The sequence below is a fragment of the Eschrichtius robustus genome, chromosome 16, assembly GCF_028021215.1.
Source record: "Eschrichtius robustus isolate mEscRob2 chromosome 16, mEscRob2.pri, whole genome shotgun sequence".
Lineage (NCBI taxonomy): Eukaryota > Metazoa > Chordata > Mammalia > Artiodactyla > Eschrichtiidae > Eschrichtius > Eschrichtius robustus.
The window spans coordinates 11,321,778-11,342,184 of NC_090839.1; the positions used below are offsets into that span (position 1 = coordinate 11,321,778).

Here is a 20,407-nt window from a genome sequence, read left to right on the forward strand (position 1 = left end):
AGAAGCCCAAGAGTGAGAGCTGGGACTAACTAGCTAGAAAAGGAGAATATATAAAAGGAAAGAAAAAGGAAAAGAGAGAGTTATGGAAACTGTAGTTAGAGAATATTCAAGAAGCAAATAGAGGTCGACCATGTTAAATGGTGTTATGATAAGGATGCAAAGAATCCATTGCCTTTAGCAACAAGGAAGCTAACGGTGACCCAGTGAAGAATTATTTTAGTGGCGTGGCAGGGTGGAGCCTAGCTTCCCTGGGTCGAGGAGTGACTGGGAGGTGAACAATGGACGCAGTGACCTATTTATTTCAAACATTTCAGCTGGAGAGCAGTGACTAGAGGGGGTGTCGCAGCCGGAGGAAGCCTGAAAATGTTTAAATGGTTCAAGAAAGATGGTAACATAGAGGGAGGGCTAAGGACACATACCTAAAAAGAATCACTAAGCTATTGGTGCAAGACGCCTTGAACAGGTGGGATGGGAAGGTGTGAAGAGCGCAGATATAAGGCTGCCTTAGACAGGAACAAAGGCTCCTTTTTCCTTGTGAGAGAAATGAGGCAGAAAGGATGACAGGCAAACTTCAGATCTGACAGCCAGGAGCTGAGGGAGACAGATCTGAGGTTACTGACCTGATTTCCTTCTAGTGGTTCAATCTGCAAAACCAGGAGATTTTTCTCCAGCAGCACTTAGGGGCCTGGGCCCGGGAAGAGAAAAGCAGGTAGCTGGCCTGGTCCAGGTAGAGCTGGTCTGGTATGCTGATGGCAAGAAGATGGGCAGGGGCTTCCCTGGTGGCAAAGTGGTTAAGAATCCACCTCCCAATGCAGGGGACACGGGTTCGAGCCCTGGTCCGGGAAGATCCCACATGCCGTGGAGCAACTAAGCCCATGCGCCACAACTACTGAGGCTGTGCTCTAGAGCCCGCGAGCCACAACTACTGAGCCCGCGTGCCACAACTACTGAAGCCTGCGCGCGTAGAGCCCGTGCTCCGCAACAAGAGAAGCCACCGCAATGAGAAGCCTGCGCACCGCAACGAAGAGTAGCCCCCGCTCACCGCAACCAGACAAAGCCCACACACAGCAACAAAGACCCAACGCAGCCAAAAATAAAAATAAATTAAATAAATTAAAAAAAAAAAAAAAAAAAAAGAAAATGGGCAGAAGGGCTACGCGGGGATATTGGAGAGGCAGCATTTCAAGGGACTGACCGGCTGCATAAGAAGGCAAGGGAGGACTGGCGCTGGAAAGGAGCAGCTGGAAATCTGGCTGTACAAGTAAACCCAGAGGAGGGAAGTAACTGAGTGAGGGAGTGTGGAAGCACAGGAGGCTGTGATTGGAGAGTGAAAGGTCTGAGTCTAATGAGATGGCAAAGACAGAAAAGATCCCAAGGGCCAGGGCGTGCCCTATGGGAAGGAGACGGCAAAAGGAGAGGGACATGAAATTTCCAGGGGAGGAGGTGAGGATGGTGGGTGGACTGCCCAAGGGAACACTGACGTGGCCCAGGGGCGACAGCAGCTGTGGAAAAGAGAACATGTGTGCCAGGTAAATTAAGGGGAGAGGGAGGGATGCAGAGGGGCCCACTTAAAATATGACCAGCATAATATAGGCAAGTAATTAAACAATTCCCCCAAAGGCAATTTATTGACTGGGAATGCCTGCTGGAATCCTCTCTAAGATTCCAACTCCCACCCCCAACACATGCATATCTACACCTCCCCTCCAATCCTAAGACAAAGCATAATCAGTGAACCAGGGTCTTATCCAGAGTTTGGACTTCTATTAAGGATCTATTTTTATAATGCTTTCTTATTCACTTCCATCTTAAAAACGGTTGCTTCCCCCCTGCAATATTCTGTCCATTTAATAGCTATGTTTGAGGGCTTCCCTGGTGGCGCAGTGGTTAAGAATCCTCCTGCCAACGCAGGGGACACGCGTTCGAGCCCTGGTCCGGGAAGATCCCACATGCCGCGGAGCAACTAAGCCTGTGCACCATGACTACTGAGCCCGAGTGCCACGACTCCTGAAGCCCACGTGCCTAGAGCACGTGCTCCGCAAAAAGAGAAGCCACCACAATGAGAAGCCTGCGCACCGCAACGAAGAGTAGCCCCGCTCGCTGCAACTAGAGAAAGCCCGCGCACAGCAACGAAGACCCAACGCAGCCAAAAATAAATTAAAAAAAAATAGCTATGTTTAGTGACTCTGTTGAGAGGCCTGTGAACTACTGTTTTTCTACTCCATATATCTATTTCTGCTATGGATGTTCTATAGTATCCATTCAGTGACATGTAAATGACTCCAAAATAAAACCGGAAGGAGGAAAAACAAAAACAGAAGCCACATTGAAACATCCTCCTTCACCAGTGAAGGAAAAATAGTCAAAGCTTCTTTTACTCTACTTTGTCCTCCACTGATAAGAAAAACTCTTCCCTTTTCAAATCTGTAATGACTAGTAATCAAGAATTATTCTTTAAAAAATTGAATCCAGTACTACTTCCACACATGATCTTCAAAGCCAGAATTAGAAAAAGGAAAAAAGAAAAGATGTTTCACAACCTTAATGGTTTGCAGATATCTAAGTCTGACTGCTCCGACACAGCAAGGAATGAGTTTAGTAAGTATGTGAACGGAAAACAGGCAGCAATCAGCAACTCATTCAGAATTACTCAAGATGATAATTTTTGTGTTTAAATCACAAAGTCTCAGAATATGTAATCATATCCAAAAATGTTAAAATGCCTAAAAATTAAAGCCTATCACTTAGTCATTTAAAACTAGGATAAATTATCAGTAAACTTATTTTACAAGGTACTTGACTTGAAAGACTCACTCGAACAAAGCCGTCTATGTATAGAGAACTGCTAATGAACAGACCACATAATGGGATAAGCCAGCCAACACCATTAAAAATATCCTTTAACATTCACAATGAATAAATGAGACCTTTCTTCTTATAGTGTCATCTGCAAATCAGGGGGATAGCCACATATTTTCAATTTGTACTTACTGAGTCAGGCTTATACTTAAAGATTCTTTTTAAAAAACATTTTGTGTCATAAAAGATAATTCTGCTTTTTGTATGGACTGAAGAGTATCTGCATAAATACCTGGATAAGAAAAATAAAACTATTTATATAAAAGCTATCACTTCACTGCAATCAATACTGTACTACCTGCCTACTAAGTGTAACGCACTGTCCGTTAACACTGTTAACGCACAGACGATAACACAAACATGTCTGCCAGAGAAGACACCTACACAGATGACTTCACTACACGGCGGCAACATGAGGTCAATGACATGTTGTAGCCCTCACTAAGTCACCCTATTAGAAGGATTCTGAGGCCATTATCACACTCAAGGTGAGAAGTAATGGCAAGGGAGAGAGGAAAAAAATGTATATTAAGAGAAAGAGAGACAATGCATATGAATCGTGGAGGGGCAAGGGGTGGATGGGAGGCGGAGGGTTAAGAACAAAGAGGAAGAAAGTTAAATATGCTCCCATGCTTTCAAGCTTAGGTAATTTAACACTTAACATGAACAGAGAAGGGCAAGGAGGCCTGAACCCAGATTAGGGGACTGGAGAACATAAGGGGCTCACTCCTGCCTGCCCTTGGAATCTCCACTTAGATATTACTTTTATAGACTATCTTTACCTGACAGCTCTTCCGCTTGCTTTTCCTTCTCCCAAATGCCTCTTCCTTAGTGTCCCCAAGTACCCAGGCCTACGCCTATGAGAGCTCTCATCACTCTGAACTGGGACTGTCTCTACCCAGCCCCTTTGCTGGCTGCACTGTTAAGCTTCTTTTTTTTTTTTTTAATAGTAATCTTTTTTATTTATTTATTTATTTTTATATTTTTTATTTTTGGCTGTGTTGGGTCTTCATTTCTGTGCGAGGGCTTCCTCTAGTTGCGGCAAGCGGGGGCCACTCTTCGTCGCGGTGCGCGGGCCTCTCACTATCGCGGCCTCTCTTGTTGCAGAGCACAGGCTCCAGACGCGCAGGCTCAGTAGTTGTGGCTCACGGGCCTAGTTGCTCCGCGGCATGTGGGATCTTCCCAGACCAGGGCTCGAACCCGTGTCCCCTGCATTAGCAGACAGATTCTCAATCACTGCGCCACCAAGGAAGCCCTGTTAAGCTTCTTAACAGCAAGGACCAACTGTGTCTTTCTTGCTCACCACTTACCCTCACTGCCGAGCAGAGCCTGGCCCCTAGCTCATGTACTTGAATGAGTGAATGGACTCTGCCTGAAAGGAGCTTACCATTGCAGAACAGAAGAGGAAATAAAGGGGAGATGAAAAGCTTCATGGAGTAATTGATCTCCAGTTATTGATTTTAATTTCAAATCTACAAAAAAGTATTAAATGGCCAATGCCATCATGTCACACGATTCAGGAGTACTAAAACACCGAGTTGGTTTTGTCCTCCTGGGATTCAGCTTTAGGAGAGGAAAAGGTACAAAACTTAGAACAAGGATCCTGATTGTTTTATAATGGTAAAGAATCTTCCCTATCTATTGCTTGTTCTAATTTGTCATATGTAATATACCCCTATGGAAGAAGAGATGTTCAAGAGGGATCAAAGGAATAGCATCTCCTACAATATAACACATACTTCTGTCGCTAAACAGGGATAGAGACCTTTCACACATATTCTTTGTAACATATATACATATATATATTTTTTCCCCCCAATCATGGCTACCATTTATTTCATCCCTTGATAGAGAGAATAAGGTAGAGAAACCATCTAATCATGAATTGAGACACATGACAAATGGTATCATTCCTAACCAGGTCACAAAGCAAGTCATTAAAAACACTACTTCTTAGATTTTTCAGTGCAAACTTATGTGAGCAAGTCATTCTTGTCAAGTCCCATATTGACCATCCAATTTAATTTCCAAGTTGGTCATCAAAAATAGTTCATGGAAATAATTGAACATGGGACAAAAATACAGTCACACTCAGTTGCTCGAGGTGGAAAAAAATGGTGGCAGCTTCCAACTTCCTCAAAATAGCAGAAAGGGGATAAGGATGACAAGGGAAGGGGGAAGGACAGGAAGGAAAGAAGCACCTGGCTAATGATTTTATCCCGGATTTTAATGTCAAGGGCACTCCCTCAGGCATTTTCACACTAGCCACCATATCTCCAGCTAGTCTTCCCTTGCTTTGGTTTTATCTAATGATAGTACACCAACTACTTACAAGCCTAAAAGTCTTTTTAAAATCACCTTAATTCTAATGCTAATAAACAACTCCAAGAAAAAAAACCCAGTCTGGAGTAGAGGCTACAAACTCAAGTGCGTCCAATGGCTGGGTAGTTCATATAAGTGAGGACAGGGGGACCCGCTGGGGAGAAGAATACACACGTGCCCCTCAGATCAGCAGACCACTGCCACGGTGGGCTCAGGCCGTGTGATCTTCAGATTTTTTTTTTTTTTTTTATAAATTTATTTATTTTATTTATTTATTTTTGGCTGCGTTGGGTCTTCGTTGCTGCATGTGGGCTTTCTCTAGTTGCAGAGAGCGGGGCTACTCTTCCTTGCGGTGCGCGGGCTTCTCATTGTGGTGGCTTCTCTTGCTGCGGAGCATGGGCTCTAGGTGCGCGGGCTTCAGTAGTTGCAGCACACGGGCTCAGTAGCTGTGGCTCGCGGGCTCAAGAGCACAGGCTCAATAGTTGTGGCACACGGGCTTAGTTGCTCCGCAGCATGTGGGATCTTCCCGGACCAGGGCTCAAACCCGTGTCCCCTGCATTGGCAGCTGGATTCTTAACCACTGCGCCACCAGGGAAGCCCCAGATTTTTCAAGTGAAGCCAGAAATCCAGATTTGTATGTGACTTCTCCTGATTTATCAATAATGACAAAAGCTTAAACTCCTCTTTTTTTAAAAGCACTGTGTGGCCAACTTGTGACATCTAGGTGAGAGGTCAGAAATATGGGCAAGGGTCAAAAATCTACAAACTCTCTCTTCCTATGTGCTAATCAACCAGGAGGCGAAGCACAATTCCTTGTCCCTGCAGTTGTGTATCAGTGTGAGCATGGCCACAGTGCCATTGTAAAGCTGGATCCAGGACATGGGAGACCTCAGGCAAAGAAGAACATCGAGGCTCTGACACCTAATTGTCCTCCCAAAACATTTCCTGCTATTAAAGACCAATCTATGGTGTGTAACAAATGGTACTGCATGTAAAGCACTTTGCACAGTGCCTGGGGCACGTAACAGAATTCAATAAATGTTAGCTGTTATTGGGTTTTATTATGAATGAGGGTAGAACATGGATCAGACTGTGCCTTTCTCCCTTGAATGGGAGATTTTAGTCCAATTACAAAACCCAATAATCCTCTTTAGACATGAGAAGAATTTCAAAGGAAACTGCATTCATCACTGTGGCATTCAGTCATTTTATAAAATAATGGATTTATGCCCACACAGGGTGTTTTATTCTTTTTAAGGACATAATGGATTTTTAAAGTTTTGATTTGAGTTAATATGAAAATTTAAAGCTCTGTCTCACTTTTAGATAAGGGGAATCATGGAACATATATGGCTACCAAATCTAGCATGAGTGGGACGTGAAGCCCCCATTTTTCCAGCAAAGTTGCCCCACTCTCCTGGCTCCTCGTGTGACCACGTAGGTGTAGGATGTTAGATTCCAGTCATGCTGTAAGGCTATCTGGTCTAATCACCACATTTTACAGATCCTGAATGTTAACTCCTTCAAGGTCCCACAATAGTCGAAGGCAGACCCAGAACCCAAACCCTGTCCTGTTCTTCCATCACCTCACAAGTCCCTGGGGGGGATGTATGTTCGGGGGAGTTGGTTAAGGGTGGGTAGCAGGGCAGCTGGGACTAAAGCTTTGAGACAAAGGCCCAGCCTTTATGAGTAAAAGGCTCTATCAACTAGGGGGACAGGGTGGGGAAGGTTTCCTATATGCAGCCAATCAAAGCCTTGCTTCAGTACATCTCAGAGTCAGTCAGACTCTTTTAAAAATCCTCTAGTATCAACCATACCCTTTTAGCCACTGGCTTGTAGCAAGAGTTCCAAGCCTCTATGAAGGAATCTAATTTACTTGCTGGAAAAGTAGAGACATGGCTAAGCAAAGGAATCAATGATTTTTAAAAGAATGTTACTATGTTCCAAAGTGTCCAACTACCAAAGTACTGAGAAAATATTTTTTTGAAATGTAGCCAAGTGTAGAATATAAACTGAGTCCTACATTCAAAATTTGTCTTTCTAGAAAGCAAATGTCAAAGGATATAAAGCAAGCTGTGAACAAGAGACTAAAATTAGCTCAAACCACAAATAACCTAACATACTTATCACTTCCTTATGATCAACCTACAAAAATCAAACATTAAAAGCATTTACAAAACTAAAGGTGTGATGCCAATTTAATCCTTTAACTTCAGCTGTATCCTTTCTTCCTTCTGGCATGTAAACATTACCAAAGAATGACATTTTATTAATTTGAAGGCAAGTGAAAGGGAAACCATTAGAGTTAAGTTTTGCCCTGTAAATAAAATAGCATGTACCATGCAGTTCTTAAGTGGTTAGAATGGTAACCACCTCCTCAAACTGAAGATAGGAAATTTCAGATGATGGACCACACCCATCTCCAAATGCGCTTCTCACAGAGAGCTAGGGACATACCAGACTCCTACTTCAGACCAAAGCTTGCCTCCATCTCCTCAAGCCGTTTATTTCCTACTTCCAAAAGCAACATCTTCCAATGAACAAAGGCTGTTGGGAAACACAAAAGTTTTTGTCATAAAGTAGTGGAACGTGTTGCAAAAGGAAGCTTAGTTGACAAATGTGGGTTCATGCAAAAAAAAAAGGTACTAGTTTGTTAAACTTCAACTACTTTTACCATGATTCTCTCTGCGTGATGACTACATTTTTGATAAGTTTTCACGGGAAAGTTCAAGCTCAAAAAGGATGGAAACGAGTGGTTAAGAAACGATGAGTATAAAACCTACCAACTGCTACTGTGCATTCAATACTAAAACTCTCAAAAGCATTCTTATCAGTAAGTAGAAAAACAAGGGACAGTAGCAGACCTGGGTACTATGACAAGAACAGATGAAATAAAATACTGCTAATGACACTAATATTCCTAGGATGTATTAAGAAAAACTGTTAGTGGGACATGAAGGAATATTTAAATACACTTAGAAATGGTACCATGATAGGTACATAAAGGACCCATTAAAACGCAGCACATCGTGGGGATGTGGATTCTCAAGGATGGTTCATGGGAGACGTGGACCAGCTAACCCTCAGTCATGGCCATATCACCCGGTATACTGGGGATTGCTCCAGAAATGTGGCTTTGTGCCTGTCAACCTGATGTGGCTTAATGCAACTTCCTGATATTGCACCACTCTGCTTCACCCCTTCACCCCACCTCCGAGGATGATCCAAAAGACCCTGGCAACAGGGAGGTGGTATCCAGGTGGTGGAGAACAATAATGGCAATGCTCTTAACTCTAAGATGCTGTCAAAATAACGGTTTGAATCAGGGTAAAAATAAAGCAAAACAACAAGAACAACAAAAACCACAAAACAAAGTATCCTCCCTCTGAAAGACCCCTGAATATCTCCTTAGAGGCCTCTTTTCTCTGTGCAAAAGGGAGGCACACAAATATTTATGACCCAGTTAGGCATACTTTGCCTTTATCCTTGTAGAAGCAAACTCAGCCCTGACTATTTGAATAGTGAAGCAATACAAAATCTAAAAGAGATAAATATAACAGTGACAAATGTTTAAGCACCGAGGGAATTTAAAGCTAATTTACCGTATTATGCTAAATGCAGCTTGCCTATTTGTTCTCTTGAGTGAAGTTATATTCAGAAGTGATTTCATGCGCAGACATTTTTAAGTAACCCCCTGTTCTTCGGAGAATTCCAACTACTTGGAGTAATTACTTGATGTTCACCTTCCTGTAAGCAATTCACAATAGTGTATATTTCTCTGAGTAATCAGTACTCATCAGAATAAAAACTAGCTAAGCTGTTCCCTGGAACTTAGCATGGCATTTTTTAAATGAGATTCTTTAAAAGGAAGAGATGCACCAGTAACAAAGCCATTAGATAAGAAAAAAAAAAAAGTTGGGGGAAAAATGTTTCATAACAGAGAGAGATAAGGGAGAGTTTTCCTTCTCTAATCACTAACTAATAAATTTAAAAAACACAGTTTTGGAAACCTAGTTTTGCTATGCTCATCTTATCTTTGCAAGTGGTGTCGCTTGCCCACAAAAGCCACAAACACAGCCGAGGCTTTTCCTTCTTCATCTGTAAAAGAAAACGTGCCTCAATCAGTCTTTGGGAAGAAAGCTCTGCAAGTAAAACAGAAAGAAGCCCAGGACACAAGTCCACTGGAGCCCAAAGGTTTGCTTCAACAAGCGGTTAAGCCTCAATAAGGACTCAGAATTTCCTGGCACACTACTAGATTAAGAGTAGTAGGGAATATGTATATTTTCCAGAGAAAAATATGGACCTTAAGTGTCCCTTTGCTAAGAAGCCATGTTTATTTTGTGATTCCATGTTGTAGAACTTCTTAAGCACCAATTCTAATTACCACGGGGTATCCGTAAAACTTTACAAACAGCGTTGGTAGAATCGTAAGCATTCAAAACTGCAAACTGAATCAGGTCACAAATTAAAAAACAACAACAACAAAAAACTGAAAATCATTTATCAGTAGTTATTTTTGTCTGCAGTGTGACTTGTACCACATTCCGAAGATCAACTGATTTGGGGGGCCTTGACTTTTCTTTGGCTATTTATTTCGGGGGAAAAAAAATCTTCCATGGGAAATGGTCTTGTTCCTAGCTTTCAGACATTTCAAAATTTACAAAACTGTCAGTAAGACACTTGTGATACGTCAAGCTGCCTTGAGGAAGGAGAGGGCAGCAGCTAGGAAACTATGAAGCCCACTTCTACAAAGTGAAGCATTATTTCTAAAATGCTGGAGCCTTAGGTACTTTCTTCTCAAACACGGCAGCTGTGTATACTATCACGCTCTTCAAATGAAGTTTAGACCAGATGTTGGTTTCTTTCTAAAATTACAACATAAAGGGCAGCTACTCTTAGTGTACCTAGCTGGGGTTGAATCTTTCGTAAATTCTCGAGAATCAGTTCCTCTATCTTTACAGGAAAAACCACCCAATTGCTACTCAGAGAAAAACTGCAAGCATAACTCATATGTCAGTGCCACTCATTTTCCCACATTACTAAACCAAATGAACCCTACTTATTAAAAATGTTCAATACCTCTCGGGAAAAAAAAGATTCAATTCTTTTGAATCTTTAACTATACTCACAAAACTCTTACACATTTTTGAGCCTAACTGTACCCACCGACACCCACGCACCTTACAAAATTGAGTAACCACAGCAGTGGTTACAAGGATTACTTCAGGAACATCAAACTCTCTGTGTGAGCATATTAAAGACTTTCATTACTTGACGAGAACTTAGTGATCAGTTAGTCAAGGATCATTTTTACACAGGAACGGACTGAAGCCCAAAGAAAGGAAGGGACCCATTCAGCCTAGTTAGTGTTAGAGCTAACTAGAGAAAAAGCAAAAGATAAAGCTACTCTCTTGCCCAGAAGGGTGATCTGATCAAAGGCCAACAACGCTTGCCTTTAGCATTTATACTTTGAAAAGAAATCACAGGTTTTATAAGGGTTGTTACTTTACGGAGAACCATATTTTTAATCCCACAGTCAAAAAATATTTTACAAACCAGCTACATGCAAACTCCTTCTAGAAGGCATGTGAGAACAAGTCAAGAGTGATGAGAACAGAGTAATTCAATAATTCTTAGAGAGACAGATATATCACCTCCAAGTTTCCTATTAAGTTCGCCTCAGGCCAAGTACAAATTTGTTGTTAAATTTGAAGCTCCTGTGAAACAAACTGGGTTTCCTACTGGGTAAGCATCCAAGCTTTTCTTCCAAGCCACCACAGCAGGCAATACCAAACTGCCTCATCAAGCCATGGCTCAAATTGTACTGGTTTTCTCTGAGAGTGGCCTCTGCTATTAGTACTAACGCAGGCTAATCTTTTTGTGTCTACCATTCCTCCTCCCCCAGAATGGGAGCTGGGAACTGTGACTTGTCTTTCTATTGTCAGGGCCTGGGGCAAAGTGCTGACAATCGATTCAACCCCAACATTTCTTAGGCACTTTGTGCCCGGTGCAGAGGACACCAAGATGAATGAGAAAGATGGAAGAGCTGACTTCCACAGTTTGGACCCTAGAGTAGATGGACCCGGATACAAATGAACAGCTCCCATGAGAGCAGGGCTTTAAAAGAGATAGGTATGAAGGCGTATGTAAGCACACAAGTGAGAGAGCCAAAATCTAGTGCAAGGGGCCACACATTTGAGCTGGGAGGCGCAAGCCAGAATGAGTGGGAAAGGCAGCCTAAACAAAGTGTTGAGCCAAAGTACAGAGGAATGAAAGAGAAGGATGACTCTGGAGAACACTGCACCTTCTAGTGTGGCTAGAATAAAAGGTACACAGGAGGGGATGGCTGGAACCTGGCTGCCATGCCAAGGAGCTTGGACCTTACAGATAAATGAAAGCATAGAAGTAAACAGAGGAGTGACAGACTCAGGTCTGTTTTTAACACAATTACTCTAGTGATAATGTGAAGAATATACACAGTGGGGCGGGGAGGAGATGTGGAGAGATTGCTGAGGGACCTTATTAATATGCTTCTGGTTTCACTAATTTCTGTAATGTGAAACCAGAAACGACAGCAGTATTATAAGCAAAATTTGAGAACCTAGACCACTGGGATGGTAGGAAGGACATCATAGTGACCAATCAATGAGATGTGGTAGAGGGAATCAAGAACCATTCCAAAGTCCCCAGCACTTCTGGATATTCAAAACATGCACCAAATGACTGGTACCAAACTACATTGTCTTGGACACAATGACCCTGCTGGACTTCCCCTTTTCCTAAACATGGGCAGTACAAAGAAACATGTCCAGACTATTTGTAGTCAGTATTAGTTGGTTACCATGAACAAATTAACATAAACACTGTAGGGAGGGATGCCAGCTTGTGCAAAATACACATGAGCTCAGGCTGGCTTATGAAAAAGTACCTGCAATTAAAAGCACAGCATAAGACAAAAACTGCCAAAAGGATTCTGCCATCTAAAAGATCAGAAAATAGACAACTCAAAAAAAAGAGAAACGGGAAAAAAGAAAAGGCACAGTTATTTCAGCAGTTAAGAGTCTGACAAAACCCCTACAGGAAATTTTAAAATTTATTTCTATCATGAAATTCAGTATACATTCAATCACACTACTCAATACCAGGCATCTTTTAAAATAGGTTTGGGGGAGCTATTCATGCTAAAATGCAAAATGCAGGGACTTCCCTGGCAGTCCAGCGGTTAAGACTCCACACTTCCAATGCAGGGGGGCATGGGTTCGATCCCTGGTCGGGGAACTAAGATCCCGCATGCAGCGCAGCTCAGCCAAAAAAAAAAAAAAAAAAAAAAAAAATGCAAAATGCACTGGAGGGGCCTTGGAGCCCAATGGTAGATAACTGGCAAAAAAATCATTTGCATTACCATTATCCCCCAGCTGACTCTTCAGAACCATCTGATATAGTTTATGATGTACTTCCAAAAGAACCAAAGTATTCCTATAAATATGCCAGTGATGTCAAACAAATAATGAGAGCAAAAAGTTCTTCCCTCCACTATTTCTACTTGTGCCCCCAGTTAATCTGAGTCCAGACAATTACAAACGTCTTTGCACCATTTCCAAAGTTGTGATCAGACACCTAAATTTAGTTCACTCAAACCAGGGCTACACAAGAACATTTAGATCTAATGGGTCACTCAAGATGACTAGAGCTTCCCATCCTCTCCATGTCACTTCCGTTTGTCTTTCTTTTTTTTAAGTGAAGTGAGTCATAGTGTATAGATCTTTCTCCTCTGCACAAAACACGGTTTTTCTCTGAAGAGAATGGTATTTATATAAAAATTACTGGGAAATTTTAATATTCATCTTGGACTGTAACAAAATAAGCTGCATACAGCAGTAAGGAATTTTAGTGAATTATTGTTATAACATGGTTTTAACCTAGTCAGGCATTAGATCGTATTTCATAATGAAAGCAGCTATAAAAACAAATGTCAATTGGAAGAGTGGCCCGTATTACAAAGCCTGCCTCTAACATAGAATAAATCTTGCCTTCAAGTCACAAGCTATTGTTGCAATCTCCTTTATCTGAAACAATCAAATCATTCATACTGAAAAGTAGTGAACAGTGTCAGAGAATCAAAGAATTAGAGATGAGAGAAATGGCGAAACACCTGACCCAAACCTTAAACTACAAATGGAGGGTAGTTTTTTCCTATTTTCATTCATTCAAGCCCCCTCTTCTCTCATTCTAGCTCCAAAAACCAATCCCTTTGCCCTATCTGTGTTCTCTCTTCTCTTTTGGGCACTCCAGGCTTGCTAAGTATTACTTCCACTTTTCAAACCAGACATACAATCATTTAAATGATAGAAAACAATTTTTTAAAGCCATCTACACATGCTATCAAGGCTGACTTTTTATAGACCTAAATGCTTATTAGTATCTATGCTATCTATTAGCATTAACAACTATATAAAATCAGTTATGCTCACTTTATCAAATTGAGCTAGCAGAGAATCTTCGCCTGAAACATTTGTTTTCTAAGCCGCCTCATTCCTCGGCATTCAAAAGTCTACTTCATCCTTTGTTCTTTTCCCAATTGTTTCCAAGTTTTTACATCTTTTTGTTCTAGTTAGAAGTTAGTATAGTGAGAAATAACTGCACTGCTTTGTTTACAAAATGTTAAGCAAAAATTACATATTATTTAAAAAACCCCAATAGACTAAGCAAGCTCAAAATGACTCTGTATAAGGCTGCCTTCACTGTGACGGGCTACAAAATATTAATTTTTTTAACTTCCATTTTCTACCCACCATAAACACATTTCTTTGAATTCCTGAAAAATAATGGTTTTCGTAAATTGACACACACTTTGGAAAATTTGCCACTTTAGACTCAAGGTCATTTGAACTCTACATTTTTTTAAAAATGCCAGAGTTTGCCACTTTTAACATCAAGAAGGAAGAGCGCGTCTGATTTAGATTTTGTAAAAGAAAAATATCTGTACTGCAGAGGTGAGAAAGCCCATAGTGGATAATTCTCTAAGATAAAAGAAACCACCTCTAGAAATGTGGCAATCGATTAAGGATCTAGAGAACTCTCAACATACAGCAATCTCGACTAACTCCCGGGGTTCCCAGGTGGTAGACAAACATAAGATCAATGAGAGAAATTAACTGAAGACCAGGCTCCATGCTAGTGACTTGCTTAACATAGTTTTAACAGTGCTTGGGTGACAGGTCTCCCACTCCTCCCTAAGACTGTAAGTAATCAAATTCAAACAAGGACTTTTTATAATATGAATTTGCTGTTGCCAACTGAGTCAGCTTCAGTATAAAAGATTCTCCCCAGTACCTCCTGGAGGCCACCCCTACTTGTGATGGGGTATATCATTATCAACTCCAACACTTCAGACCAAGAATTGTTTCATTTAAAACCACTTTAGACTCTACTGTATTCAATCTGATGCAGAAAATTTGTCTACACATTCTCAAAGTCACTAGTGGGATTCATTCAGTTAACTCAGAGAGACTAGACACGGAATACAAATTTTATATATTGATCGATCGTACTTATACAGATTAGAGTGGTTATATGTATTAGTCTATCAGAAGCTAATATACATTACAGCGCAAGTAAAAAGAATCCTGTCAAATAAGCTTGATGCAAATCCACATGAAACCAAGCCTGCCAAAAAAAAGGCTTTTGTTAGTCAAGCATACCAAAGAACTGCTTAAAGCTTTTTTCCTTTTTAAGTGGAGCTCAAAATAGATTTTAATACTACCAGCTGATGGATCTCACAATTTGCCTTTTGAGCCTATAAGCCGAAAACAGCCTTCTCCCTTTACACAAGTAACAACATCTCTCTATCCTGTACATTGCTTATTTAAAATACCGAGTGTGGTTTTGGTTAATCCTCACAACCCCCGCGATGACATTTAATCGGGAGCACATATTTTCTTCAGAGGATTTAGCTCTTGTGAAAGCAGACCTCTTCATCTTTTTAATCTGATGATGTAGAGATACGTGAGAAACCCTACCTTCCGAACTTTTTATTTATGAACCACCGTAACCCACAAGGAGATGAGGACGGGGAAGACACCATCATCTCAACCATGACCAAAGGATAAGATGCTCATCGGGAGAAAGATGCTATTTTAGAGAGAGTAAAAACGTTAACCTCCCCTGTTGCCTGCCTGACACGGGGTAATATTCTGGCCCCAGTGGAGTGGGTACTCCAGACCTCCTGGCTGGAAAGCTCTTTAGCCTGCTACTCTCAGGACTTAGCTCACAGAGCAAGTATCTCTTCCTCTGACAGATCTTCCCTGATCCCCTTCTCTGAGGCAGGCCATCTTCCCTGAAATCACTCTCTACCCCGTTATGTTGTTTTCTTCATAGCACTTGTCCCCATCTGAAATTGTCTGCTTATGTGTTGGACTGCCCTGTTCGACTCTAAGCTCACGGGGGATAGGATCTTGCCTGTCTTGTTCAGCAAACACTACCTCCAGCGCCTCAGCACCGCCTAGCACGGAAGAGGCACGTCAATTCAGATCCATTAAATGAATGAACAGGAAGGGGGAAGGGACTGTCATCCTTGGGACTCGACGCACAGAGACCAAGAGAAAGGAAATGTAAAGGAGGGAGGGGGGAGTAACCCTTTCCCCCGGGGAGACAAAGGAAGACAGCCTGAGGTGGTCCAGTCTAGAAAGGAAGTAAGTGGGGGTGTTCTATCCACCCCAGGGGACAAAGAGTGGACAGGCAGGGGGGCGGGGTCGGGGTGCGAGGCTTCGCGCTGAGAGCAGAGACTGGCGGCTTCCAGGCTTGAGAGGTCACCCGGACTGGAGGATATGAGGTAGGTGGGGGATCAAAGGGGACTGCGAGGCCGGGGAGAGACGCAGGCCCACCCGGGGGACAAAGAGAGAGGCGGCCGGCCTCTGCCGCCGTCGGATCGAATCCTCACGGAGCAGGGCCGAGGCGGAGGGCGGGACCCAGAGGGAGAGCGGGGCCTGGGGGTCTGAGGGGAAGGTTCGCTAGGCCTAAGCGAAGGGCCTGCCGCGCTCTGGGGCGCTCCCGCACCTGGTAAATGGCCGCCCAGCTCCCAGCCTTGTCGATCTGCTCGAACTCCTTTTCCATCTCCATGGCGGGCCAGGGGGGCTGCTGCGCCTCCTCCTCGGCCCACTGCGCCGTCTGCCGCTCTAGGCCGCGTCGCGCTCTCCGCACTTAGTCCCGCTGCAAGCCGCGACTCTCGCCGCTACCGCCGCCCTAGCCGCCGCTGCTTCTTCATGTCAACCCAGCAGCCGGAAGTACGCACCGCGCTGCCGCGGGCTCCGCCCCTCAAGCGGAAGGACCAATCAGCGCTCAGGAATGTCGGCTAGCAGTTCCGCGGGGCGGAGCCGGGGGAGGTGCTGGGGGAAGACATCTTGCAGCGTGCCCTCCCTCCTCCCCTCCCATCCCGGTCTACGAGCTTGGGCGTGGCGCGCGCCCGTTGCCTAGGCGACCCCGGGAGCCCCGCCCACGGCGCGTGGGTTTGCCCGGCTGCCACCGATCTTGAATTCAAGCATCGATGCGGTCCGTTGAGTCACAGAGTGACCTTGAAGCAGTCATGCATCTTTCCTGCAGCGCCAGGGCCCAGGGCTCAGTGCTCCAAGGTGGAGGGGGGGGTTACATGCTCCCCTTCCAGGCTCCCGCCTCTGGCCAGATGTCCGCCCTTTTTTCGAGAGACTTAGAGCTTCATGATTTACCAGGCTGCTGGGGAAGACCCACTACTCTCTGAATGTACTTTGCGTTTGGGGTCTCCTATCCTGGGCACTGCAGAAATGAATGGATTGGGGTCTTGGAATGATTTTTTCTTTTTTTTTGGAATGATTTTTAATACGTCCCAAAGTAGCAAGGAAGTCCTGCTCAGAATGGACTCAGTGGAGCACAAATTCCATGGTGCATTAGTGTTGAATAATGGCAGATTTCTGGGCTCACTTCCAAAGGATTCGGATACAGAAATCTGTATTTTTTACCAGCAACCCCAGCTGATTCTATACCTATGGTCCTTGAAGCACACATGAGAAGGGCTGGTCAGGTGGTTTTCCTGCAGGATGTACTTTAAGCCATTCACTTTTGTGTCGGGCACATTATATGAAGATTGTGAACTCCATGGGGTCAGGGACCCTAGAGGACAGAATCATCTCTGTTCACTCTTCCCATCTCAAGCCTACCCAGAGCAGCGGTGTTGAATTCCAGCTCATTCCTTGAGTGCTTGTGGCAGGCACTGTGCCTGGCATTCCAAGTACATTTTCTCATTTAATCTCTACAACAACCCTACAATATAGGCACTTTTATTATTCCCATTTTATAGATGAGGAAACTGAGGCACAGTGAGGCAAAATCACTTGTCCAGAGTACCTTTGCACATTGGTATGGAAGCCAGGATTCTAACCAGTCTTCAGGGGAGTGCTCGCTTTGGAGACAGGCTGCCTGAGTCCAAATTCCAGCTCTACTAAATACTAGCTGCGCAACCTTGGGCTAATTACCTAACCCCTCTCTGCCTCCGTTCCCTCCTTTGTAAAATGAAGATAATGAAAGTACCCACCTCATAGGGTGGTGTGAAGATTGAAAGAGTATATATAATGCTTTTAGTCTAGTGAGTGGATCAATAAATATGAGCCCCCATTGTTATATACCTTCAAATAATAGCAAATGGGAGGTAAATCCTTGTTGAATAAATGCAATTGGTTTGATAAACAATGTCTTTAGAAACTGAGTATTCCATGGAGGGGGAAATTAACAAAAGATGCCCCTTCGGGTGAAAAGTTTGGGAACGCCACACTTGGAAGCTGCCTAATATAAGTCTTAGCCATTTAAGTGACTCTCCAGGTTCGTGTACTCTTCCTGCCCTTGTTTCTTTGAGAGCTAGTTTATCTGGAACTCACAGAACTCAGAGCTCCTTGTTGTGGGGGGCAGAACAAGGCTGGTTCATTCTTCTCACTGTGGGCTGACCTAAGTAAGTAAATAAATCAAATGCCCATCTGGAGCCCAAGTGGCCCTCATGCCTGCAGGGAGTACCACCCAGTGACTGGAGCGGCCTTTGAGTGGGGCCAGTGCTATGCACGGGATCTTGATGAAGGAGTGGAGGTGGGTGTGTGCGTGCAGAGTCCACGTGTATTTAGTGGATGTATTAGTTACCTAGGGTGGCCGTAACAAATTACCACAAATGTGGTGGCTTAAAGCAACAGAAATATATTTTTGAACAGTTCTGGAGGCCAGACGTCTGAAGCCAATGTGTTGACAGGGCCACACTCCCTCTGAAGTCTCTAGGGGAGAATCCTTCCTTGCCTCTTCCAGCTCCTGGTGACTTCAATGGTTCCTCAGCTTGCGGCAGCATAAATGCAGTCTCTGTGTCCGTCTTTATGTGGTTTTTCTCCTCTGTCTCCTCTTCCAGCTGTCTAATCTCCCTCGGCCTCACTCTTTCAAGAATACCTGTCATTGGATCTAGGACCCACTCTAATCCAGGAGGATTTTGCATTGCCAGGTAATCCAAGATGATCTCATTTTGAGATCCTTAAATTAATTACATCTGCAAAGACCCTTTTCCTGAATGAGGTTATATCCCAGGTTCTGGGGGTTAGGACTTGGACATATCCTTTTTGAGATATGTCCCCCACTCAACCTACCACAGTGGCAGAGGGTGAAACTTTGTCACAAAATTGGCCCAGAATGAAACCCCTAATTTCAGGTATCAGCTAATCACTATTATATCCGTTCTTCACATAGCAGCAGCCAGAGAGCGCTTTTAATTTTTTGGATCATGAAACTCTTGTAGGTAAAACCCTCCAATAGTTTCCCATCCTTCTTAGAATGAAACCCAAACAAGTCCTAACCCTGGCCCACCTCCCCTACCTTTCTCCTTTTCTTGTACTCTAGACCAATCCTCTAATTCATTGAATGAGTTTCTACCTCAGGACCTTTGCACCAACTGTTCCTGCTGCCTGGACCACTCTTCTTGCAGATCTTGTCACCCTTCAAGTCTCAGGTCAAATGTTACCTCTGCAGACAGGTCTCTGACCACGGTCTCTAAAATAGCCCCCAGTCACTTTCTGCCGGTGACCTTGTTTTCTGCATCACAGTGCTCATCTCTAAAATCTCCCTCTTTATTTGTTGGCTTGTTTCCTTTTCCTGCCCCCCACTATAGTGTTCCATGAGGGTAGGGACCTCGACTTCTTGTCTGTGTCCCAAGCCCCTGATATTGGGTTGGGAGGAGGGACTTGAGGTGCTGGAATCTTCCGTGGCTCTCTAAGGCTTGGCTTTCGTCTGTCACGCTCTACCAGTTCTCTGCCAAGTCCTGGCCTAGAACCAGCCAAGCCTTGGTATCCCCCAGAGCTGTGATGGTGGTGATTGGGAATCTTTTAGTGATGCCTGGTTAGAAAATAAACAAATGACCATGTGGCATGATAGCTAAAACCTTTTCTTGGCAGGCCTGCCTGAGGGATGGTCTCAGGTGGTTTCTTGGGCCTTTCCTTCACAGATTTAGCTAATGGAGCAAATCAATGACCCATTAAACTTTTTAAAACGTCCTGAAGAGTTGTCAGTAGAGAAGGATGGCTGTTTACCAAGCCTCCAATGGATCATTGACTCCTAACTTAGCAGCGTCAGCAAGCTTCCTGGTAAAAATCCGGCCTGGTCTTTTTTCTGGGAGGCAGACCAGTGTTAAGAGCTTGGAATCCAGAGAGAGACCAAAGTAGTCTCTGATGAGATGGCACTTCCTCGGAGAGGCCCCTTCTGATGCCCCCTAATAAACGGTTCCGTGAATCTGTATCCTTTTTCCTTCTTAGAACTTATCAGGCATTTGAGGACATATTTTCTCCCTACTGTTACCATGTAGTATTATGACATGTGTTTGTTCTCTATGTGTTATCGTCCATCTCTCCCACTAAATGTAAACTTCATGAAGAAAAGAGATTAAGTCGATTTGGTTCAATGCCGTCTTCCTTGAGCTTCAGGTCATTCCCAGATGGGCCACAAGTCCTTGGAAGATTCCAGAAATCAAGATGACAGGGCTTTTTTCTACCTCATAGACTCAGGCCTCCAGGGTCCTCAGGGTCATCCAGCTCGCTCTGTCTACCAGTGAGGACACATAGCCAGGAAAGGAAGTGGCCCTTCCCTCTGAGATTCACAGCTGCTCTCCTAACGAAGTTTGGGTGCCTTGACTGGTTGGCTGATTTGGGGTCAGCCAAAGACATTCCTGGGATAGAATAAC

General features: G+C 43.7%; 1 protein-coding gene across 2 annotated transcripts in view; it reads right to left on the reverse strand.

Moving 5' to 3' along the window:
• The window catches only part of PTPN1 (protein tyrosine phosphatase non-receptor type 1), a 67,884-nt gene extending 51,435 nt beyond the window's left edge, over positions 1-16,449 (reverse strand). For both annotated transcript variants that reach the window (XM_068524324.1, XM_068524323.1), the window contains exon 1: positions 16,237-16,449. In XM_068524324.1, coding sequence (XP_068380425.1) covers positions 16,237-16,299 — 63 coding nt within the window. In that variant the 5' untranslated portion in view covers positions 16,300-16,449. The remainder of the gene's footprint in view (positions 1-16,236) is intronic.
• Between the last annotated feature and the right edge of the window lie 3,958 nt (positions 16,450-20,407).